Source organism: Microcebus murinus, chromosome 23 (assembly GCF_040939455.1).
Source record: "Microcebus murinus isolate Inina chromosome 23, M.murinus_Inina_mat1.0, whole genome shotgun sequence".
NCBI lineage: Eukaryota > Metazoa > Chordata > Mammalia > Primates > Cheirogaleidae > Microcebus > Microcebus murinus.
In genome coordinates this window covers 19076829-19103524 of record NC_134126.1, presented here as the reverse complement: position 1 = coordinate 19103524, position 26696 = coordinate 19076829, and the positions used below count along the sequence as shown (strand labels likewise).

The window sequence follows — 26696 nt, the reverse complement described above, 5'->3', positions numbered from 1 at the left end:
ATAGTATGTAAAATATTTTAGGTAAACTTTTTAGAACCAAAAGCAGCCCAAACAATAATTCATGACATTCATATTGGTATCAAAGAAAATGGAACATGATTTAATAATGAGAATTAAAAGTGATTTTGAATTGCTTACCTGCTGGCTGTTTTCACAGAACAATTTTTCTTGTGCCCTCTTTCAGCTCGGTTATCTCTCAGAAGCTGATGCTACACAAAGTGTTAAGACAAGTTGTAGAAACAAAAATGTTTTCATTATATTATTTGGCAAGTGGAAAAATATTTTTTCATTCAAAGGGACACTATTCATTTACTTGCATTGTTTTTTTTTTCCTACTGGTTTCTCTTATAGTACCACCTTTGCTGGAGATGCCATTGTCATTGTTGCAAAAATGTTAGAGGTAGCACCCAGGGTTTCCTAGACAGATAGATAAACTGCTTTCCCAGTCAGTTAAGATGAAGCCTAGAACTGGAAGTCTAGAACTCAGTTCTTTTCCTGGTTCTCTGGAGTAGCCCTGGTCCAAGTAATGTCATCTGTCTTGTCAATGGCCTCTACCATTCATTCAGCTGAGAATTTTTTAAGGCCGTATCACCTATACTGACATCAAAGAGCTAATATTATTTTCTCTGTACCTACTCGCCTAACATGGTAAAGAAACACAACTTAAAACATTCCTCTTCAAAGAAATTATTGGCTTGGAAATATATAATTAGAAAAAAACATATATTTGATTGCCTCCTCAAAATGCCTTACCATCTACTTCCCTTCACACTTGCTTTACCCTAACTAATTGGAAAGAAAAAAACAGTCAAATACTCTTTGCTATGTGCTCACTCAAACTGTAGCTTATCTTATTTATGCAGAAATATGATCACATGCAAGACTGGGCTAAAAAGAAGTTATACAGAATATTAGCAATTAACCCCAACAAAAATAGAAGTCTTACAAGTAATAGTGTAGGCCAGATCTGGGTTCTAATCCCAGCTGGGCTAGTAACTAACAAGTCACTAGGTTCCAATAACAGCTTTACCACCTACAAATTGTGTAACCTCAGGCAAAATATTTCCAGGGGTCCTCAAACTTTTTAAACAGGGGGCCAGTTCACTGTCCCTCAGACTGTTGGAGGGCCGCTGGAGAGTGCGGTGCACATTCCACACATGCGCACTGTGGGCCCGGGATGAGTTGGCTGCTAAGCAGGACAGGCAGTGGAGGCAAAAACACCTGGCAGACCAGATAAATGTCCTTGGCGGGCCGCATGTGGCCCGTGGGCTGTAGTTTGAGGACCCCTGAACCTCTCTAAGCCCCAGTCTCTACCTGTAAAACAGAGATAATAAGATTTACCTATAAGGCTACTGTGAGTATTAAAGAAGACAAACCATGTAAAACGCTTAGCACTATGAGACTGGAACATAGGAAATGCTGAGAAAAAATATGGCTCAACTGCTACAATTAGGATTATGATTACAATTCACGAGCCTGGGTATCAGTGGGTATTGTCTTACCAGCAGCAATAGTTTTTAATGAAGGATAACTGCTTTGAGCTATTTGATGACATCATTTAGAATCAATTATTAGTTTATTTGGCTGTCTTCGAGAAGGATTAGACCTTAACTATTAATAGATTGCCAAGAATATGGTTAGACCATTCTTTCAGGAATGACTTAACCAAATAAGTATGTCTTAAATTTCTCTTAAATACATATCTACTTCTTTCCACCTCCTTGCCTCATTCTAGTCCAGATCATCATCTTCTCCCACCTGTAACAGCCTCCCAAACGCCTTCCCTGTCTCTAGCCTTGCTCCCATCTTATCCATTCTTCACTCTGTAGCCAGTATGAGCTCTCTAAAATTAATCTAATTGTATTACTCATTTCAGGTAAAACCCCAAATCTTGTGTAAGGCTCTGATGGCCCTTCATAATTTGATTACATCTCTAAAATGTATTATGCTTCCTCCTACCCCTGACCTAATCTCCTTACTTCTGAATATATATCCAAGCCATACTGAACTTTTTAGTTTGGGGTATATACCATGCTTTCACTCATCTCTGGCCCTTTGCTTCAACCATTCAATTCTGCCTGCATCTCCAGAGTTTAGCACTGTGTCTGTGACATTTTTAATGCTCAATAAATATTTGCTGAATGAATGAATGAACGAATGAGATAAAGAAATAGGGAGTGAGATCTGGTATCTGATATGTAACTGAAGCCATATCTCATTATTACTACTTATAGAAAATAGCAACCATTTATCTTAAGTCCATTAATCTGAAAGTGTTTCAATTTAGAAACACTTCGTACCATGAACACTAAATTGTTTCTGAAAATAAAAAAATTAATTACTTTGGCATTTCTAAGTCTAGTGCCTTTAAAAAATATATATACAAACCAACATTTGTGACACAGATAGCTAGAGGTAAGATGATGAAATCTCTACCTCTATCTTAAATTAACAGCAGAGTTAATTAACTTTTCTAAGATAAAAGACAGATATTTGAACACTATTCCTGAGGTTTGTGTTAAAACAGTTCAAACAAAGAACTCAAAATTCCAAATACAATGTTATGAAATAAGAAAAGAATTTTACCATTTAGCTTTGAAAAATGCAACTATAATGACCAAAATAAACATTAGGTTGTACCTACTAGGTCTGGATAGTTCTCAGAGAGGCCACCAACCTAGACGAACTTAAATGAGACAGGACACTCTCTGAACTTTGATGTTATAGCTCCTTCTATTAGATTCATATGACAAGGTGTTTTCTTCCTCAAATTTATGATTTGACAGTCTTTGTATATAAAAATGAGACAAATACTGGAATTAATGCAATGCGTCTATATACAAAAGCCATCACAAAATTAACTCACTTTATCAATAAAATCATGTATATCTGGGTGTTCCACTGCAACTTTAAAATAAAGCTCAGATAAAAACACAGTCTCAGATCTCTGCATCACGATACACCGAGTAAACCTAGATCTTTTAAGGGACAAAAATGAAAAAGTTAATCTAGGGTGTTACTAGAACAAAAAAACCATTTATTTGGTCTTAAAAGATCCCCAACATATTTTTTTTTAAAGGAAGTCAGGTTATGAATTCAAAATAAGATAAACAAGAATCATTGATTCCTACTCTAAAATAAGCAAGAGTAGCTCATCAGATTTTGAGAAATTCTTCATTCTTCTCATTGATAATATTCGTTTCCTTGGACTCCTATCAGTGTCACAAGTGAGGTTACTTTTCAGGGTTCTGACTCAATAACGTCAACTCTGCTTAAAAACAGAACTTCTGAATATGGTGCGAAGTGCTTCTTACCTGCCAACTTTCAGATTGCTGGACTTAGGCCACACGAAGATACAATCCCCTTATTAGTGACCTGCAGATGTATATTAAAAAACAGCTTATATAAGAATTACATTAAAACCCATAAATGAAAAACCTAGGCACACAATTTTAAAAATTGCTGAATTAAACCAGGAAGAAAGTGTTCTTTGCGAATAATGGTTTATACTGTTACAGAAAGGGAGTTAAGGATTTCTATGGCTATTCACAACATTTTTACATTATTAAATGTCTCAAATCCTTATCACAAGAGGAAGAAGCAAAGAGCAGAACTCTTATTCTGCACAAGCCTCTCTTTACTACCTGATATGCATAAGGCATTCTAGCTCGGGAATGTTTCTATTGGCTGTCACTTTTTGGTAATTTCTCAGATGTCTGCAAAATAACTTTAAGTCCCTTCACACTCAACCTCTCAGTGTCCTTAATGCTAAAAGAACTAAGTAATATCTAAATCATGATCTGACTCATTAAGATACTTATAAATTCAGTCAAAATATCAAACCATAAGATGTTCAAGGAGGCAAAGCCTCAGAATTAAAGAAGACCAAAAAACAAAACAAAACAAACAAAAAAAGATGTTTCCTATAGTTGCTTTTTCTTCCCTCCTTCCTTCCACCCCTGTACTGACTTTGACATTTCTCTTGAGTGGCTTTTATTGTGTCTTTGTGTGGTTTTCTTAAATATTTATCAACAAAATCTGATTACTACTTACCTACTCCAGACTATAACCACTTCAGGAGAAAAGCTATGTTTGTTTTGTTTGTTTGTTTTTTCACAAATATCTCTTTTGATAGAGAGTACCAGATAGATAATGGCTACTGGATAAGTTATTTAGTAAATGTATGATAAAGGCATGACTGCTATGCATCTATGCATGCTGAATGGAAATGGGAGTTAGCATGGAAAAACAGCAAGAAAGACGAATCATAAGACAGGGGAAAGTGATGAGGAGTGGGGTTAATATTATTGATTCTTTGCATTGCTAAGCTGGTATGAGAAAAATAAAAGGTAATGATGCATGCTAATTAGTCATTCATTCAACAATATATTGAAGGATTTTATACTTCTTCATGGTCTTGCATCTCATCACTTGCACCTGGGTTTAGCCGACAGTTTACTTTGCTATAGTTAGATCGAAGTTGAACTAAGAAATTACTACCTCTCAACATGCACGTAGTGTATATTTGTACATATACTTACATGTACAGTTGATCCCCATTATTCACAGATTTCATATTTGCAGAGTCACCTACTTGCTAAAATTTATTTGTAACACCAAAACCAATACTTCCAGTGCTTTTGCAGTTATGTGCAGACAGGAGTAGGCAGAGTGATACAAGTTTGGGTCGCCTGCAACACATGTTCCTAGCTAAGGTCTGACAAGGTGACGCTGCCTTGTTTCAGTCCCCATAGTGTAAACAAGTGTCTTTCTTGTGGTCCGTTTAGCGCTATGTTTTTTGCATAATTGTGCTTTTGTTGGTGATTTCACTGTTTAAAGTGGCCCCAAGCATAGTGATGAAGTGTTCTCCTCACTGCAAGAAGGCAGTGATGTGCTCTACAGAGAAAATACATGCTTTAGATAAGCCTCATTTAGGGAGGAGTCATAACGTTGTTGGCTATGAGTTATGTGATGAATTAACAACAGATATTAAATAAGGTGTCTTGAAACAAAAAGACACATAAAACAAGGCTATGTATTGATCAGTTGATGAATATATTGTGACCAAAGGCTCAAAGGAACCTAATTCTGTATTCCCCCATGAGCAATGGTTCAGTATTCAATAATTTTAGTGTTTGAGTTGGCTTTATAGATAATAAATACAGTATGCAATAAGAATTAACTGTATTTATTAATTAATAACCCATCCAATCAAGATAAAATAAGAAAGAGCATGCCAAAGCTTAAGCAAAAGACTGATTCAAAAATTGGTCAAAGGATTAAAAAAAATTAAAAAATGAAAAAGAACTGGTCAACTTTCTTCCATATAAGTTATTAGCTGTTAAAATTAAATTTTTAACTGGAGAATAAAAGCTTGGCCAGAAGTACTCAGGTTTACTGTGATCCAAAACACAAATTTATAACATCACTTCATATTTCTCAAATTCTACAAGGCAGAAAGTGAGTTTTAAAAAAATTTAGTTTGGGATAAAATAATCCTGATCCAACTTAATACTAGAAACAAAATCTTATGAGCATTATACATGGAGGGACATGAATCATTTGGGAAAAGAGAAAGTCTAATTTTTTCATTCAAAATAATAAGATGACCTCATCACAGATGTAACTTAGCCTAGTTAATTTCTGAACCTATAAAAACAGTGGCAGATATTCCATTATTAATGTGAGAACTGTCTATCTGTAAAGAGGCAAATCAGTCTTATGGAAAAAGGCAAATTAAAAAATCATTCAAACTAAATTCACAAGATATTTTTTATTAGGTGCATGTGTGTTAAGAAATAAAGAATAATTTGTAATGAAGTGTGTAGCACCTTCCTTTTATAAGTAAAAGGAACTATGGTATATGCAACCAACTGTGAATCTGCTCCCCAACCCAGGAAACCAAATATCACCAATAGAGTCATGTCACCAATTACCATTACTAAGTACAAACCCCTCTTTACTACCTATCTACCTTCTTACCCCTCAGAAGAAATCATCCCCGAGGATTTGAGGTTTATTGTTTCCTTGTATTTTAAAAATAGCTTTTATCATCCACAATGGAAAAAACAAAACAAAACAAAACAAAAACAACTTTGCAAGGATGCAAACCCTACAATGTATATGCTTTAAAACTTAACACAAATTTAAGCCCTAAATAACTTTAGCATGCTTCAGAGACAAATACTTTCAACGGGAAAATAAAGTAGACTATTTTATATGAAAAGTAACTGAAATGAATGTTCACTTCTTGCTAAGTCAACTAATCATTGTGTTATCAAGTATACCAGTAAGATATATATATATATATATTTTTTTAAACAATTCATCTAGAGATAATAATGGAAACTTGTAAGAAACTATTACTGTCTTCTAAACTTCACAGATAAAAACATTTTCTTGCTGGCTGACCTTATGTTTAAAACAAATTCATTCTTAAGCACAGGGACAGTTTTGATACCTTACCCTTATGAAAAAAAATATAAACAGGGAGGTCCTACAAACGAGTGATTTGCAGAGCCTTTCCATGGAAGTCACACGTGTGACTGAGGAAGGTGACAATACAGGAAAACCCTGACACAGACTGAGGATCATTCATTGGTCATTGTATTAAGCATTGGCACAATTTACTCCTTTTAAAGTAAACTGGGGATTTGTAGCCTTTCATGTAAAGCTGATCTACTACCCTGAAGGGAGACAGTTAAAGACTGGAAAGAGACTGAGTAACTTTCTTGTGGATTAGAACATTCCTTACCTGGTCAAGCTCAGTCCTAGCCCCAGGGCTAAACCAATGGCTGTAGAGGAAAGAGAACAGGCATTAGCAGGAACCTAACTGAAAGCACATGCGCTCACATGATCACTCCGCATGTGCTTTAAGAAATTTATTCGCCACCAGCAACGGAGCCTTAAATATGCTTTATTTTAATGGATATTTCATGTAATTCTAGAGTTAGACCAATTCTGACAGAAATGTAAGAGTGCTCATAACCCGGTAATTTTCAATTTAATAAGCAAACTGAGTTAGAATTACATTTCCATTTAATTATGTTAACATAAACTGCTGGGACTGTATTCATTTTATGAATCAATTCTGGTTATAAAATCTACAAATGCTATCATTTACCACAACTTAATTATAGCGCCATTACAACAAATTATGACCTTTTGATTGTTGGAGTTATAAAAAAATGTTAAAAATACAAGAATATTATATGCTCTGGCTACGTCCCCAAAGCACAACACACAAAAACCTTGATATGACATCTGCAATGTCAGGCGAAGGTGCCTTGAACCCATTCCTCTCATAGTTATAACAACCTAGAATCCGGCTGAGGACAAGTTCAACAACAACGTTGAAAATACAGAAATCACTGCAGCCTCAAAGCTTTGCCTTCTCACATAGCCCAGCTTAGACCTTTTTGCTTCAGCTGTCCCTGGGACTCTTCATATTGATCTATCTAGTGATACCTTTTCAAAAGGAGTTGTAATAATTAGCTATGTGCCCAGTCCTTTGGCAGTATTCTGAATAAAAACTAATTATAAACATTAAGGTCTAGGAAATCGAGAGGGCGATATTATGGTAAATTAACTACGAGAAGCCCAAAATCACAGGGTATGATATCAACATTACTATTAATATTGTTTATTGTTTCAAAAACCATAATACTAAGTACTTGTATGGACTAAGTACTCTTCAGGCCCATGCATGACATGTTTATTTCCCATCCTCATAATAATCATATGATCATTCTCATGTTCCAGATGCAGAAATGAGGGCTCAGAAGTTAGATTACCTGTCCAAGGTAACTTCACCACATCATGCTGCAGAAGGGCAAGGGGCTTAAAGAGCACATTTCCTGGCATTCTCTAAAACTTCTATGCATTTCTCTAGACTCTGTGGTCCCCAAACTAGGAATTAACAGTCTCTACATGAATAGGCTTTGTCTATGCTCTCGCTGTAATATTTTTCAAGCTTGTAGACAGTGATAGTCCTTGGCTGATCAGATTCCACCACTAAAGAGAGAAGAATGGACACTTACTGGTATTGGTGAATGACATCTGGATTAATTACCAAATTAATTAATTATTCACTGCAGTCCCCCCGACAGCTTGACTAAGGTATTTCTTCTGTTATGAGTTGTGCCTTTTTTGCTTTTAAACATTTTTTTAAAAGACCGAATGCATACACACAGTTAAAAAGAAAAAAAACCCTAAAAGAATTAAAAACAGCAATCTCTTGTCCTGTCTATCCTGACTCCTAAACTTTGTTCAGAGAAACCACTGTCAACTCTTTTAGTCTTTTCCTTTAGTATTTAATGCTATATTTCTGAAGACTATGGTTATACTGATATCTTACACTTAATTGATCTCAGATGTTAAAGACTGACTTTATATTATCATAAATTTAGCTCTTTTATAGCTAACTCCCAACCCTCTACTTTCAGTTATAACACCATTTTTGATTAATTGATTGTGAATACAGACATTATTATGACTATGTGAATATTTTCTGCTGCTCTTTGTTTCTCCTAAAGTTGGTATTTGCCTTGTTTTTTCTCTTTGCTATTTTTTCTATGTACCCACCAGCCTTCTTTATTACAGCAGTCACATCCTTATCCCTGATAGTTTTCAAATATTTAAAAATCTCTGAAAATATATTGATCTCTTACTCCTCCTTTCAGCTTCCAAAAGATCTTCTTCCCAAAGCCCTCTGTCCATTTGGTCTCATCTGAGATGCTGTTCTCCAGATCTGTCCTGGAACTTTCTTTGACTTCACTGGGTGTTCATGTCATTTCTCTCTTTTGCTGGACCTCAGCTTCTTAGTTCACGCCTGCCTTTTGCTGAAGCTCTCACTCAAACAGTGAGAATGCTTGAGAAGGACATTGTTTGAGTTGGCCTTTTTTCCCTCCTGGTTTGTTTTCTTCTTCACGTGTTTAGATTCCAAGAGACCAATCCAATGGTTATTTCTGTTGTTTTTGAATGTGATCGGTATTTTTTCCTCTAGATGCTTTTAGAAGTTTTTAATTTCTTTAGTGGTATGCCTTTTTCATTTATTGTGTTGGAGGAGACTTTTCCATCTGGAGATCTATGTCCTTCTGTATGAGAAAATTTGTTTCATCTTTTCTGGGTTTTTTTTCTTGCCTGTTTTCTTTTTTTCCTCTTTTTGGAATATCTAATGATTAAATGTTAGATCTTCTGGATTGACCTGCTAATTTTTTTTCCCTCCTAAAATTTCCATGTCTTTTTGTTCTGCTTGCTAAATGATCAATTTTTAAATTAAGTTTTTATTTTGAAATAATTATAGATTTACATGCAATTGTAAGAAATTATAGAGATTCTGTGCACCTTCATCCAGTTTCCAAAAATGAAAACATCTTGCAAAACCATAGCGTAATATTACAATGAGGATATTGGCATTGATAGTCTAGAAACAGAGAAGTTCATTAGTACCGTGATCCTTCATGTTGTCCTTTTATAGCCACACCCACTTCACTCCAACCCTCACTCCTCTATACTTAACCTCTGTAACCCATTAACCTATTCTCCACTTTTATAATTTTAACCTTTCAAGAAGAGTATACAAATGGAATCATACTATGTATAACCTTTTTGGATTGGCTTTTTTTTTTTTAACTCAGCATAATTCTCTGGAAATTCAATCAAAATATTGAGTGTATCAATAGTTTATTATTTTTTATTCTGAGTAGTATTCCATCGTGTAGATGTACACACAGTCTGTTTAACCATTCATCTATGAAGGACATCCAGGCTGTATCCATTTGGGGGCTATTCTGAATAAAGCTGCTGTGAACCTTAGTGTTCAAATTTTTCTATGAACATAATTTTCATTTCTGCGGGATCAATGACCAAGAGTACAATTGCTGATGAGTATAGTGGTTGCATGTTTAGTTTTGTAAGAAACTGCCAAACACTTCCTGAATGGCTTCCTCATTTAATAATCCAACAGCAATTTATGAGTGAGTCAGTTTCTCCACATCCTCATCAGCATTTGATGTTGTCACTATTTTTTGCTCCAGCCATTCTGATAGATGTGTAGTGATGTCTCATTGTGGTCTTAATTTGCATTTCTCTAAAAGATGATGATGCTGAACATCTTTTCATGTGCTTCTTTGGCATCTATGTATCCTCCTTGGTAAAATGGATGTTCATGTCTTTTGTCCATTTTATTATCGAATTATTATTATTATTTTTACTGTTAAGTTTTGGAAAGTCTTTATATATTCTATATATTCTAGATACTAGTCCTTTGTTAGATATGTGGTTTGCAACTATTTTTTCCCAGTCTGCAGCTTCCTTTCATCCTCTCAAAGGGTATTTTCCAGAATAAGAGTTTCAAATATTGTTGAAAAGACTATTCTACCTCCATTGAATTGCTTTTACACCTTTGTCAAAGATCCATTGGCCAGGCTTGTTGGAGCTACTACTGGGTTCTCTATTCTGTTCTAATAATTTATGTGTCTATCCCTCTATCAATACCACAAAGTGACAGAGAGTTCATTCACCCCAAATGACCAAATAAATAAAGGCAAATCAAAACCTTAAGTGGCTTTCTATTACAAGGAGAAAGACTCCTTAAGATGACCTATCAGGTTGGGTATCATGTGGTCCTTGCCTACCCTTCTCCAATCTCATCACATACTACACATCTTCCTTCACATTGTGTGTTCAATCTGCTTTAGCATTTCTTTAGTTTTTTGAACACAGCATGTGTTAATTTCTCTGCTTGAAATGCTCTTATCACCATTGACTTAGTTCCTAATAGAGGTGGGGAACTTGTGACCTTAAGGCCAAACGTGGCCTTCTATGTCCTTAAGTGTGGCCTTTTGACTGAATCCAAATTTTACAGAACAAATCCTTCTTTTAAAAGGGGTGCAACAGAGAAAGATGAAGCTTTTCTTTGTCTCCTTTAGTGCTTAAAAAAGAACAATCTTGAAATCAGAAGGCTGTAGGTTCCCCACCCCTCCAAATGTCTCTATATCTAGTTCAAATCCATTTTTTAAAAGTTCTGTTAGAGTACTTAGCTCAGCATGTAATAAATATTCTAGCAATGTCTCTAAATATCTCTAGAAATAAAAATCTGTAACAAGGCTGCAATCATGTCTTGTTCACCACTGTATACTGTATTGTATACTGTAGCACATAGTAGGCCCTCTTAAACATCTTCTGAATAAAGAGATAAATGAATGACTAGTGATATAAGACAGAGTTTTTTTTATCAATCATAGCCATCATGTTATTCTATATCAAAGAAGAAGAATGAGAGCACTAGACTGGGTGATCTCTTAAGATTCTTTCACATTCTTATGTTCTATGGACCAGATGACCAGGATGGTAAAGCTATTCCTCATTCATGAACTTTTTCTGTGAAACAAGAGTCCACTCTAAAATTATGCTCAAGATGCTCTTTGAAAACTCCATTTCTTTTATTAAACTATGAAAGTAAATGTAAGAAAACCAGCCTGGTGTGGCTGCTAAATCAGAAAGAACTACATTTGGATATAGGTTTTGGCACTTACTAGCTAGGAGAACTCTGACAAATTATTTTTATTTTTTGAGTCTCAGTTTCTTTGTCACGTAGAAAATAAAATTAATCCCTCTCAGTATTGGATGACTTAAATAAGATTAAGAAACTGGCATACAGTAGGTGTTTAAAAATAAATATTAATTTTCTCCCCTGATAATATTAATACATGTGGAATATACTAATATGTTAACTTTTATTCTGTAAATTTTTACATGCAATAACCACCTTTTAATTCCTAAATGTCTATAAAGAAACTAGTGTTCATGGGTGCTACTTATAGGATTCTCCTACAAGTTGAGCATGTTAGCAAACACATAATAGATACTTTAAATACTTGTTGTTTTAATTGACTTTTGGCTGAGTAGAGTAGAGTGTGTAACTTTGGAAAAGTCACCTTAGAAAAGTCAAATTATTCAGAAAATGCGGTGTAATATGTGCTATGACTACTTCAAGGAGGTAGTAAAAACATTAAAAACAGTGATGCATATGAAAATAGTCTGAAAAAAACAATACACTGTACAAGATAAAGTATCATCACCACCATCATCATTTTGAAATGTTTTATATCTAGTTTAATAATCTATATTTTACATAAGTAAAGACATAAAGATAAAACTATCTTATATAAGAAAAGACTGATATTATGTTTATTCTATAACTAAAAATTAAGACATATGTAAGCTACATGGAATCACAGTAAGTCCCTAGAGGAGGAATTGATCCATATTTCTTATTTATCTCAATCCAGAATTAAGGGAACTTTCACTATAAAGCAATAGATGCTAAATTTCAACTTGTAAAAGTATTCCCAATGAACATAACTTTTAATCCGGGCAAATCTTGCTTTAAGCAAACTGGATATTTACACAAAAGATAAAATAAGGGGTGAATATTTGCTTTATAAAGGAATTCATCATAGGATTATAATGAGTCACCCATGTGCATTGAAAATAAGTTTGATTTACATACAATTCCACAGGTAAATATCTTATACTTAAAAATGAAATAAAAGCAAAATAAAAATATCAACTTCAAAATAAATTAATAAATCATATTTATCTCTATTTATAAGCAATTATCTCAAAAGTTATTGGAAAAAGAAAGAAAAGAAAAATTTCTTGAATCATTTAGAAGTATATAAATGGAATTAGAATCAATAAAAAGTAACCTCATTTTATGTTTACATATATATTTTTAAAATGTAGAAATAAATTAATTTTATTTTTCACATTTTAATATTTGTATTTTTAGTAAGTCCACAGAATAATTAAATGTGCATTTCAAAACTTAGTGGACTATTTTCACTCAGAAACTTCATACTAACTTCTCTGTTTTAGCTGGATTGAGCCTGTTGTCACTTTTTGTGTCGCTCTCTAGTTATCTTAATGAATATTTCATTTATCTGTGCAAAATATTTCCTACTAAAAGAAACCTATCATATATTGACAACTTGACTTTAAATACAGTATATATTTTCCAAGGAAATAATTAGTGGATGGTATGTAAAACTTAGTGCAACATTGTGTTACTTTATTAAAATGATCACATTTTCATAGTTATAATACTCTGCAAGGCTTCTCAGTATCTGTCTAGAACACTTGTTAGTTTACCTTTAAAAATAAGACTCCATATTCTAACATGTGTAGAGCAAAGTTGGCTGTTCACCAACTGTAAGTAATTAATTTTTTTATAATTGAAGTTTTCATATATTATTTTTATAAAATCTATCTACATTTTGATTGACCTGATTCCACTCTTCTCATACACTGAGCTGAGCACTTTTGGAGAGGTGAGCTTTTCCACACCGAGCACCACAGTGGGTGGCATTCTACTAACCCTAAAAACAACTTTTTCCCTTCCCCAGTTCAGCAGCTCTATTTCCTTTGATGAGTTATTTCTAAGCTGCCCTACACTGAACTTTGTTAACGCTACAACCATCTAATCACATGGATTCAAAAATGAAAATTCCTAAATATTCTTTCATTAGAGCCTGTAAAATAAATACTTTGCTCTATTTTTAAGCTTGAGATTCTAGCAAGTGAAATTATTTTAAGTATTCCCATCTATGTCAAATTGTTTTTGTGGGGGTTTTTCCAAAGCAAAACAAATACTGACTTAGAGGAATTATTAACTGAATGAAAGTAGTAGTTGTTGCTTACTATCCAATTAGAAGTCTCTAAATATTTAGTAATTTAATGACTATTTCTGGCCATTCTTACAGGTTCTTTATTACAAGCACTGAGGTAGGCTACCGTAAAGTTTACACAAAGCCATGGTTAATCTACGTTTTCCTTATATTCTTGCAAAAGCATCAGGAAAGTGTGTGTTGATGACAGTTTACCAAGACACTGAAAACTGGACCATTTGTTAGCTGCATTACCACATAGACTGAAGATTTTCTCTTCCTTTTTCACTGTCAAACATTATCACATAGTTGTGATGTAACATGATGGGAAGAAACTTTAGATTAAATTATTCTGCTCAAAGATAGAAGAATTGATATAAGGGACTCAGAGCATGGAGAATAAAGGGATATGATAACAAGGCATGATAATGAAGACTTAAAGAGTTTACTATCCTCAATTTAACTATGAGTTGCAATAGAAGGAACAGAGACAAGCTTCAGCTCTTGATCCATTACTTAGTAGTATGTGACAAATTGCAGAGCCATTTTGAATTCTAGTTTTTTCAAATTCATAACAGGGCTCATACCCTGCTTACTTTGCAGCGCTGATATGGGTATAGAACGAAGTTAACATATACAAAATGCCTTTGCCTACGAGAAGAACTATGCAATACAACTATATAAATGCATCATTCTTTTAATAATATTCATTGTGGCTTTCCACACCCTCTAAATATAAAATAACATGTCCATTGAAATCAAGTATGAAAAATACCAAAAGGTACACCTACCCCCCCCCCAGCCCTACAATAAAATATAAAACCAACCTACAATCTCATCATCCAGAGATGATCAATTTTAGTGTTAACTTCTGGTGGTGGTCTGTCCTACATCTTCTGAGAGCTAGAGCCTGAAGCCAAGCAACTTATTAGCCCTTCTGAGTCTCAAGTTCTCATCTGTAAAAATCAGGCAGTTGCAATGGATAGCGTCTAAGGTCCATTCTATTCTAATTCAAGTACTTGCTTCTCCTGTCAATTATCCATTATATTCAACAATTACTCAGTTAATGCCTTTATGAACACTTTTCATCACTAGCCAACAGCAGAACTTGATAATTTTGCCTTTGATTTGATAAGTAAGGTGTTGTGCTCTTTATTGTAAGTGACTCAAAAAGAAGAAGACAAAGTCTCCAATTTTGGTAAGTCTTGGGTCCATTAATGGGAATGTCAGTCACATGTATATTACAATTATATTCCAGAGAATAATGTGATAAATGCTATGATCAAGTACAAATAAAAACCCCAAAGGCAGATAGGAGGTATAGAGAATTGCTGATGGGAATTTGGGGGAAAACAACAAAGATTCCTTTGTAGCAGATACTATTATTGAGCCTATTTGTAGAATATTCTGTTACTTTTTCCTGAAAGCATTCTATACAACAGTGGTCTTTACCACTTTTGTGTACATATTGCCTGAAACAGTTATGAAAATATCCTCCTCACATATTTTTCATGAAGACATCTAAAATTTTTCAACATAAATTTCAATATTTTCAAAAAATCCAATTTTATATCAATTATAGATTGATATTTTAAAATAAAACCATTATACCACACACTTAAATATATACATTGGAATCTAAATATCACTATGATTTGATATTCACCATTATCCATTTAAAAAAACAAAAACTAGATACATACACCTTTAAAAGTTGAAAATTTTACATGGTTTACTTTTCTTCTCAAACTCATTGCCAATTCACTTCCTCACAGAATTTTAACCTAATACATTTTTATCTGTGGAAGCCTTTATTAGTTACCCTACCATATTCTTCTGCAACAAAAATATGTATGCGTGTATTTTTCTGAAATCTCTGTGACTCTTAAGACGAGTTAAAAATTATTTTGAAAGGTGTGTCAGTAAATGCTGGTAAGAATTATTGGTAGTTGATAACAATCAGTTACTTAATGTTTGAAACAGTTACCAATAGTATTCAATTAATTAAACCAGCACAAATATATTTTGATAATGTTAAACATAAAAAATAAAATTTTATTAGAAAGGCATCATGAATGAGCTTTCCACTCAAATTAGTTCACATAGCCACTGATGAATATTACTTTTAGCATCAATTATATTACTGTATTTTATTTTTATAGATTGGAGTGCTCAGAAACATTGTTCACAAAATTGTTAAATGGAAATAAATGGAATTTGGTTAATAAAGTCACTTGATTATTTGAACTCCTTCAGAGATTTATGCCAAAAGTCACGTGATGACTTCCAGATTAAGGAATATTTTTAATAGTCTACTAGCTACTGAAAGAAAAGAATTAGAGACCACCTACCTAATTTGCAAAATGCTTTGTGACTTAGTCATTAGATTCAAACCCTCAACACCACTACCAGCACAACACTGGAAATGTCTCTGGAACCCAAAGGAATTTTACACTATCCACCAAAGTAAGATAAGGATTGGTGGGGGTGTCTTGTTTTGCTAAAGTAGGGAGAAAGGCAATTGTGAAAAGCAAGAACGAGAAGAATAACCAGGGCTGATAATTTTCAGAGAAGAAGTTTATCGATGGAAGCAAGGGATCTGAAAATCGACTTCCTTAAAACTACTGGTGACCATGATTCTCCTGGAAATTATCCATAAAACCTGAGGGTATGAATACTTTGGTTTTTCTATTATGAGATGGTGAATTTGATAAGAGTCAGTTTCATATGTCTGACTCCATAGCTGGTTGAATGGAAGAAGGGCAAGAGGTAGTATGGAACCATTTATTCCACCTAGATAGTTGCTGAAGCACAGAATTAAAACTCTCTGTCCACACAGTATACACTGACTGTATACCTTCTTCTGTTAAAGGAAATGATAGGAGAATTTCTAATATTGGGTTTGTCTCCTAGGGAAATGAAAGAGACAAACTCAAGCAAAATGTGGTCCACTTTAATGCAGAGAGACAGGCCAGTCCCTACAAGGGTGCCAACTCAAGGCAATGTGTCTGAGACTCTGGACTCCATATGTGCATGTGTGTGCATGCACATATGTGTCTATCTGTACAAAGTTGCCTGTGTACTTATTCATTTATGGAAAAGAAAATTCTCATGATGCAGTGTTCTGTGGCTTCTCCTTGTCAGGAGAGAGGCCTTCAAGGTGGCACCTTCCCCATTTGCTCTACTTTGGTATGGGATAGGCCTGAAGAGAGGGAGGAAAATATAGACTTGCTATTATAAAAGAGCCTATGAAATACAACTAAATTGAATGAAAGTCTTATCATTGGGAAATTTCAGTTTGGAAAAATCACATTTGGGACCCCTAAATGGAAACAGGCAGTGGCATGGCATTTACTCCAGTTGACATTATCCAATTTGTCCTATTTTAAATTCATACTTTCATGTCTTCATTCATGCAACAACTATTAATATTTCTGACTGTGTACAATATGCCAGGCACTGTGTGAGCACTGGGACCACATTGGTGATAAAGATATGGCACTTGTCTGCCCTCAGAGCATTTATAATCTTTACCAAATGCAATTTGGGGTTTAAAAATGCTCTAAATGTACTTGCCTGAGTTTTTGTTTTTTTTTTTACCAGAACAGAAAATTAAGAGGAAAATATACAAAACTTTTGGCTGTCATTCTGAGATAATAAATGCTTCACTCTTTTGTTTTTGATTTTTCTGTTAGAAAAAAGAGAGGTCTTTTGGGATAATAAAAATGAATTAAATCAGGGAAGACAAAAGGGAAGATTATGATATCATGTTGCTATATCTGAATAATAGTTTCTGTTTTGTATTTGTTAAGGAGTGTATTTGAAAAAATAGAAACTAATGGATTTTAATGTGATTGCTTAAAAAATTCATTCAATAAATTAATTCATGTCTTTCTTCCCTTACTTTGTGGCATTTCTAAAGTTCAACCAAGTTTACAGTTGACATATGGTATTGAGATTAAAATATAAAACTCTTCAAGCTTTCCTAACAAAGACATATTTAAATACAGAATTAGCATATAGATATTCAGCTAATAATTTACCAAACTTGAAGCTCCAACTGCTTAATCTTTTGAAATTATCTAGAAACATAGCCTCTTCCTTTTGTTTGTAAATGGAAGTATATATTCTGGTCTCTTCACAGTGCTTTAATATTATTACCAAATGCTGGGCAGTAGCAGAGAGTAGGGCAGTAATGAGAAAATCAGTCTCTTACTCTTCATTTTATTATTTTAAAAGGGTTGGGGCATACAGGGAGTAGGAGAGCATGCTGCTACTCAATGTAATGAAAACTTACATGTTTTAAGATAATACATAAATGTCAATAATGTATGAATTTCAAATTCCATCACAAATAAAGGAATAAAAAACTTTACTTAAATTTCTGTTATGGTTTTCATTTAAATTGCTATTGCATTGTTACGATTGTTATTTACTCTTTTTAAAGACAGGTATAAATTAGACCACCTTTACTAGAAATAGCTAAACAGTTTTTCAAAAGAAATAAGTAGAACACCCTAATAAGGTTATATAAACACAATGAGTACTCACTCATGGTGATGAGAATCTGGAGAAAAGTGAACCATCCTCTTGTTACTGACTGGGCCAGGAGTGGGCACCTAAAGTGAGATTTAAACAGAATATATAAGTCACAGATTGGTTTGTAAAAAGAGCCTGGATAACATCAGCATAACTATCTGAAGACATCACTCTAAAACGGAGAATAGAACATTGATTCTCAAATCTCAGACAAAATTACACAGACCAAAAATATAATTTAATTCCTTGTAAGAATGCTCTACTTATTTTGATCTAGTGTAGCTCCTTTGCTAGAATTTTATGACTATTTTAAAAGTATCTTTACAATAGTTTAAACATCTTTCTTAAGAAACAGAGCAGTGACTCTTATTTCCAAATACAGTCAAAGTAGGCATGTATTTACTCTTATGTGAAAAAAGAGGCTTACTTAGATCAGTGTTGAACAGATGATATATCCAAGGGCCAATGTATTTACAGTTAGTTCATAAAAATAAATAACATGTATTCTAATGTACACACTTAAATACATACAAAAACTTAGGACTTGGAAGTAGTGAAGAGTTCTTTTTATAGTTGTGCCATGAAGTTAGGAGTTATCTGTGTATTTACATACAAACACATGTAATTTCACCTAGGAGAACAATATTTCACCCCTTTAGTTTTAAATAAAATAAAAAATCCGATAAAGAAAAGTTCAAATATTTTCTTGATGAAGTAAGCGACTTCCATTTTTTTTAGAATTTTAGAATTTCACAACTTTCTTATCTTACAGTAGGGTTATAAACAACACCGCACATGAATGCATCTACCATCATAATCAACAAGGCATAAACTTATAGCAAAAAGCTTTAAGTTATGTTTTATTACAATAAAAAAATCCTTCTGTAATTATAGAAGTGCCATTTAAATAGAATAGAATGCGGGGTGGGGGGTGGGGAAAGGCATGATGAAGCCAGTAAATGAGTCTAAAAAGAAACTAACTTTTCAAACATTTATTTCTTCTTGTATCACTTGGCTAACACAAGGATGCCGGCACAGACTCTGGAATTCTACAAAATGCAAATAGTGCAACTGTGCACAGATGATGACATTAATAACCCTATGGTTTGAGCACCACAGGTAAACATGTGGCTCAACTCCAGGACTGCATCCTGCATTCGCCTCAAAATAGGGTTTTCATGCTAGTCCAGTGGGTATGCCTGGAATACAGTAATCCATTTTCTACACTGCGGCTATGAGAAAAGCCGACTGTGCCTATGTCATGCTTTGTTAGAGGTTCATGATCACATTATCTCATGGTGGACCTGACACTTTTATTCAGTTTACAGTATGTTCTGTGTACAGGCAACTTATTTCCTTTGCCAGAGCTGCTGACAACCTTTTCCACACTATATTAATCTTGTTTACTGACTTTATCTTGGTACAAATATCAGAAAACTGAACTTTTTATCTCAGAGAAAAAATAAACAGCATGTTGACAGAAGCAGAAGCTATTTTCAGGACTAAAATTGCTTGTTTACCTGAAGCTATACTTATGGAAAAAATGTTTAGGTCTTGTGCTGGCCTGAAATATATAATCTGAAATTTAATAAATGAAGAAATTTCACATACACCCATGTGATAAATTGCCTGATGAAAACAATGCAACTCAATACAATAAAACAGAATTTATAACTAATTTATACCATAATACAAATGTAAGCTTTCACTCTAGTCAGAAATAATCATACTGTGTATTTCTCAGCAATCGTATGTATGTATAAAAAAATTATAAGCTCAATTCAATTGTAGCAAATAACCCACAGAAGATTTACAGTATCAAATGTAGATATTTAAATGATTTTACATATTTACCTAGTACATGGCCCTTTAAAAAATAGAGGTGAACAGACTTTATTGTTATTTTAAGTCAATTTTTGGTTTACTTTCAAAATACGCAAAACTAGGCAGAGTTTAGAATTTTTTTAATGACATGAAGCAATACTGAGATCCAGACATGATGATCTTTTCCAGACTCAATGTCAGTGGTCTGCCTCAAAAGTAAAAATGCTCTTAAGATGGGATCCTTTTGTTACCTCAGCAACTAGACACTCTTACCTAAAATCTGAGAATATCTTTAATATAGAATTCGGCTTCAGTGTAGTATAACACACAAGAAGTTCTAGTGGATTTTAAACTTTGAAACGTGTTTAATATGATTGATAAATAGGCCAATATTTCAAGTACTACTCAACTTCAATAAACATACTTAAGGAATTCTTTCTAGAAATTTATAACTGTCTCATTCATTCAGGATAGATAATAATCCTCATAAAAATAAAAATGAAGCAGTTTTAAACATCAGATCACAATATTAATTTGTAGTAAATAAGTATGGCAATTATTTTATTCTCTAAAATATATGCCCTGCAATAATTTTATTTATTTATTTATTTTTTTTTTTTTCTTTTATATCATGTTGGTATCAGAACCCTGCAATAATTTTAGAAATGTCTTAGATATCATAAATTTTAAAAAGTCATATCACATTAAATATCAAATAAAATATACACATAGTAAAGTTATTAGTAAGAAAAAAATAAATTTTATTTCAAAAGATTTGATAAGAAACAGGTATTCTGTCTTTCATGAGAAACGGTATCTCCACAATCTAATTCTTGTAATTGTTAAAACTCTGGAGATAAACATTTATGTAACTAGCCAATATTTAGCGATGACAACCTTAGACATCAAGTTACATGCCCTGAATTCTTATGATTCATTTTTTAAATATTACTACCCAATAATGACTATAATCCTAAAGAAAGCAGGTGTATTTCTTTTCATTATCTACATTTACTACACAAATTTTTAAAAAGTAAGCTCAAAGCTAGAAAGGAATAGATAGCTTCTAGATTATATGACTTCATGTCATGATGCTAAAAGATCACACAGGTTTTAGTTTTTGCTGCTGTTTAAAATCAAGTTATCAACCTCAAAAAATAGGAATGTAACAGCGAGAGATGAAAATTTAACACAAGTTGTACAAGTACCACTGTCAATTCATAAGGTCAATAAGTACCAATATTTTGAAAAGTCAGCTAAAGGATATCAATGACACCGTATCTATTCTCTCAAGTACATTAGACACATTAAATGCAATTTTTTATTCCTTTTGTCACTGATGTATGAACATCAAGTTTTAAACTTATCATAGTTGAACAAATCACTTCCCAAATCAGGTAAACTTATCTGAGGCACAAGTCTTGTTAAGATTAACACAGAGGTTATTCAATACGGACAATATCCTACTTATATGCTCGATGATTAAGATTCTTTCTGTAAATTAATGCAGTTTGATGTCCCCGCATAAGTACAAGAAACCATCATCCTTTCTTCTCTCCCCTTCTCTCCAGCATTTCCCCTTCAACTATGCTCTGATTTCTAACTATATTCTATTTGCCTCCAAAGCTATTCTAGTTCAGCGCCCACGCTGACAAACAATCATGGTGGCAGGCTGCCATTCAAAAGGCAGCCTTTCAATTTTGTGAGGACTGGTCAATCAAATCTGCTGGCCTCCAGGCTGTAGGAAGGCATTGCCTGAGTTTCCCTGCCAGTGTGTCAAGACCCAGAAGTTTCCCGTTATGACAATTGCTAATTTGAGTCAACTTCTTTGGAGAAAGAAACAAGCCTTTCAAGTTTAGCAGGTTCTGCATGAAAGGTCCCTAATATGTCCCACAAATGTATCAGTCAAATATATATGATAGATATTAAGGAAAACAACGCCACAAAAACAGGTTTAAAAATATGCTGTTAAATCTGGGGGTAGGAAGTAAGAAGGGGAGGGGAAAGAGGTAGAAGGAAACCTATTTTAGTTGCTAGTCTATAAACTTACCTTCATTTTAAAAAAAGCCAAGAAAATAAGATTCTTAATGTTTTGTGGGAATTAATTTTAATTAAGTTATTAAAATGAATGTGTTGAATGTTTATCTTTCATTTCCATACAGAAGAATAAAGGAAGATTCTCCAAAAGCATTTCAAATGAGAGGATCTGGCTTTTATATATTGGTGTTCTAAAAGTTCTGTTTACAAGATAGTTGGGGTATGAATAAAATATTTCATTGTGTCATCTATTCTCATAATATTACAGAATGGTCACAATTCACAAAAGGCACAATCTATTTGGTGATGGGAAGCATATTCAAGAAAATAACATTAGAATTACTTTTAAAGCAACATACAAAAAAGTAAAAATTACTTTAAAATTGCTTTTAAAGCAAATACTCAAAGTGATAACATGAGTAGCATAAATTGGATATCATTTATAAGATTAAAGTGAAACAAAGTAGTTATCTGATTTTAGAGGAATAAAAAGGGGGAAAAAATCACCTCCAAGAAGGGAATTGTAGGTAATTTATTTCCTCCTGCTCCAATTCATCTTACCAACTTGCCAAAGTCAACTTTGTAAATGGCAGCTTTTCACTTGTCAACTCTCTCATTCCAGAGCCATCCATGGCTCTACACTGAAAGTAGAGTGAAAACTAACGAGATACTCATTCAAAGCTCTTCCAAATCTGATGCTTACCCCACTTGCCAGTGTGATCCAGCACCTCACGTAGCCACTGTGAGTGCTCCTTGTTCTACGCCCTCTACTGCTTACTTGATACAATTTGACAAATATTCACTAGTAACCTAATGTATACAAAAATTATGCTTAAATTTACTATATAATAAGCAATATATGTTCCTATTCAGCTGGGTGATTTTAGTTATATTGTTATGTTGAACTAATCTTTTTGATGTCTTGATAAAGTTGTGTTATGGAACCCCTTTAATTCCAAGGGTTTTCTAGGTTGCTATTTTGTTTTTTAAGAATAATATCAATAAATGATTCATGCGATAATTCATATTTTACCTTTAATTGTCTGGATTTCTAATAAGGTAAAATATGGGCTTATACAGGAGGCCAGGAAAAATCCTCTTCACTGGCTACAAAAAGCCAAAAAATTATAGGTGCATGCAGAAGGTCTGATGTGTTCTTGGTAATATATCTGAAACTAGGGAGAGGCCACTATTAGTCCTTACCTACCAGGAGTTTTAGCTTCAGACAATGTCCTCGTAGAAGGAATGTTCAGGAAGGAAGTGGATCCATTTCTAAGGACAATTGGATTACCTGAGATTTCAAAAACTATTGTATTAAATTACTATGTTTATAATAATATAATTTGGTTATCCAACTCAGAAAATGCCTCAAAGTTTGGAATTTTATAAAACCTTAATAATGGTGTAGAAAGATATACCAGGTTATCATCATCATTCATATCTTTCAAAAATACCAATATTTACAAACAATCTTTCTCTTATCAGCAGAGCTTGCACTGGCATGACCTTTAAGGAAAAACTTTGTATTAGGATCTATGTAGTATATAGTATTTATAGCCTTTGTATTATCAAAATTATATTATAGTGGATATAACACAGTGGGTGACTTTTTTTAAATCAATCAACCTGATGATTTTTACCTGTTAGTGAAGGTTAAGGGTTCCACATTGTTGTGTTGTATTTTTACCATTCAAATTTTGGTCTTTCTTGGAAGGACTTAAGCATGAACAAACCGACAAAACATGAGTGATGATGTTCGTAAATGATACATCAGGAATTAATATAATTAGTAGAAATATTATTTGTAAAATTAACGACAACACCTCTATTCTGTATAGCTTTTGCTTTTTTATAAAGTATTTTCACAAGCAAGGTGCCTAGAGTCAAGAAACATCATTATTCTCAAATAACAGAGGCAGATACTAACACCGAGGTGAAGGTATATCTCCTAGATTAAAGAGACTGAATAGAGCTAGACTTGAACCTAAATTGTCCTATTCACCATCTAATACTTTTTTCCTTACGGGAGGACTACAAAAATAACACAATACAATGAAACAAGTGTTTTATGTATTTGGGGAATTGGCCCAGGAGTTAGTGGCCTGAATCTAGAATATACTCTTGGAAAATCTTTGCTTTTTCTGGGTTATTTTTTTTTTTTTTTGAGACAGAGTCTGGCTCTGTTGCCCTGGATAGAGTGCACTGGCATGATTATAGCTCACTGGAGCCTCAAACTCTGGGACTCAAGTGATCCTCCTGCCTCAGCCTCCCAAGTAGCTGGGACTACAGGTGTGCACAATCACACCTGGCTAATGTTTCTCAATTTTTGGTAGAGACAGGGTTTCGCTCTTGCTCAGGCTGGTCTCATACTCCTGACCTCAAGTGATCCTCCTGTCTCAGCCTTCCAGAGTACTAGGATTATAGGCATGAGCCACCAAGCCTGGCCTTGGAAAATCTTCAGCCAGTAACACTGTGGATTTTGCCCTGTAACTTTAGGTAGCATGCAGGCTATTATAAATATAGTCAAGAGGCTGGGTGCTGTGGCTCATGCCTGTAATCCAGCACTTTGGGAGGCCAAGGCAGGAGAATCACTTGAAGCAGGAGTTTGAGATCAGCCTGAGCAAGAGCGAGACCCTGTCTCTACCCAAAATTGAAAACATTAGCTAGGTGTGGTGATGCATGCCTGCAGTCCCAGCTACTGGGTAGGCTGATGTGGGTGGATCAACTGAGCCCAGGCTTTAGAAGCTGCAGTGAGCTGTGATTGCACCACTGCACTCCAGCCCGGGTGACAGAGTAAGACCCTATTTCTAAAAAAAAAAGAAAAAAATTAAATACAGGCAAGACAGTAAGACAGTACATGGTACCACTAAAAAGAGTTGCCAGCAACTATTGTATACAAACAAGAATAACAAATGGCTCCACAAGTAATCATTTCAGCAAAAGTAGTACATTTGAAAACTGTCCTAGAGGTTTGTAAACACTCCATGATGTGAACAGGTAAAAGAACTTGGAGAACATTAGAGAACTTTGACTATTTTCCCTTCAAAAGCAGATATCAATCTAAATGTCTGATTATACCCTTAAACCAGAAAGGTTTTACAAAAATAGAAAAAAATCACAGGAAATAAACCACGGAGAAGCACAAGGCTTTCCTTTCAATTGAGGATTAGCCTTGCTGGCAGGAATCAGTAAGAAGATGCTCACCTTAGAGCTGCCAGTATCACATTGAGTAGTGGATGAAGACACAGACTTCAGGCAATTTTGAAATAATCTTAGTACATTTTCAAGTAATAGTAGCACATATATTTCTCAAAGAAGCGACAAAACGAAATTTATACTACACTGATTAGATTTAGAAATATATATATTCACATATTTATATGTATAACATTAGCGATTGATATGTTTTTAACCTAAAACTAAACAGTGTCATTACTTTAAATCTTCATTGTAAACAGTTTTTTCCTAGTTAAAATAAGTTAGCATTAATAATTAAGAATTTAGAGTTAAGAATTTATTGGTCTATTAGAAAAATAATACTTCTAATTATTAAGTGCATAAATTCTCATTTCTGGTATACATTACTAATGAATGATCTAAATGCTTTAATAGAAAAGATTAATCACTGCATAATTCAAAAACAAATACAGCAACAACTTTTTTGATATCGCTCCATGGTAATTATTCTTTTTGAGTAAGAAACTAAAAATTAGCCAGCTCAGAAGGATATCTAATAGTGATAGTAAAGAGTTTCACTTTGCCATCCAGTTTTAGTAGCAAGCTGTGAGTGGCCTCTACTGGCTGACCAAAGGCTTCCTAAGTCCCTCATTTATGGAGCTTGCAATATTATGAGCTTCAAGAAAATAAGGGTATGTCAACATATGTTTGTGTAAAATCCAGTGTGTAAAAAGATCACCTTTTATAACACTAGGTGCAAAGTAATCAAATGTACATAAAATGGTGTAAAAAAACTTTATAATTTCATCCCATTGCTACATGCTTGAATTATATTGGGAATCTACACATTCTCTGAAATTCTAATTTATATACCATGATAGTCTACATGTTGATTTTCTTATTCAAAATTCATACCAAAGCAATGCATATCTATATTTTAAAATAAATATTTTCTTGGGCTTCATTTTATGAATATAGAAATTCTCAAAATCAAGTGTATATTTGGATTTAGAAAATTTACTTTGGAGGCAAACACAAAGACTGACTTAAATACCTTTGAAAGAATTTGTAATTTTTAGAAAAAGAGATTAATATTTTATATAATGGTTTATGAAAATACTTTCCTAGAAACAGTAATCCAGAGCAATTTTAAAGATTTCCATATTTTTGCACTTATGTTTAGGTTGAAGTAATTTCATACTTGAAACAAAGTAGTAATTAAGAAGGCAAAACCTTGCTAGTGTTATGAAAGACCAATTTAGCATTCATAATGGAGAAGAGAAAAGTTTCAATTTTTGTTCAGCAGCTTTCTGTTAATAAAAGCGCCTGTGCATAGGAGAATTTGTGATTTTTGATTTATGTATTTAAACATGCAATTATATATTTGATATACTTCATCCTTTATCCAATCTACTCACCTAAAATATATGCTATTAAAATTATTATCAA

At 33.6% G+C, this 26696-nt stretch overlaps 1 protein-coding gene across 3 annotated transcripts in view; it reads right to left on the bottom strand.

The window, feature by feature from the left end:
- GPATCH2 (G-patch domain containing 2) overlaps positions 1-26696 on the bottom strand; it is a 172436-nt gene that overhangs the window by 49010 nt on the left and 96730 nt on the right. For all 3 annotated transcript variants that reach the window (XM_012745596.2, XM_075997051.1, XM_012745598.3), the window contains exons 6-8: positions 18222-18289; positions 6755-6794; positions 139-209 (exon numbers count right to left, since the gene is read on the bottom strand). In XM_012745596.2, the coding sequence (XP_012601050.1) occupies positions 139-209; positions 6755-6794; positions 18222-18289 (179 nt within the window). The remainder of the gene's footprint in view (positions 1-138; positions 210-6754; positions 6795-18221; positions 18290-26696) is intronic.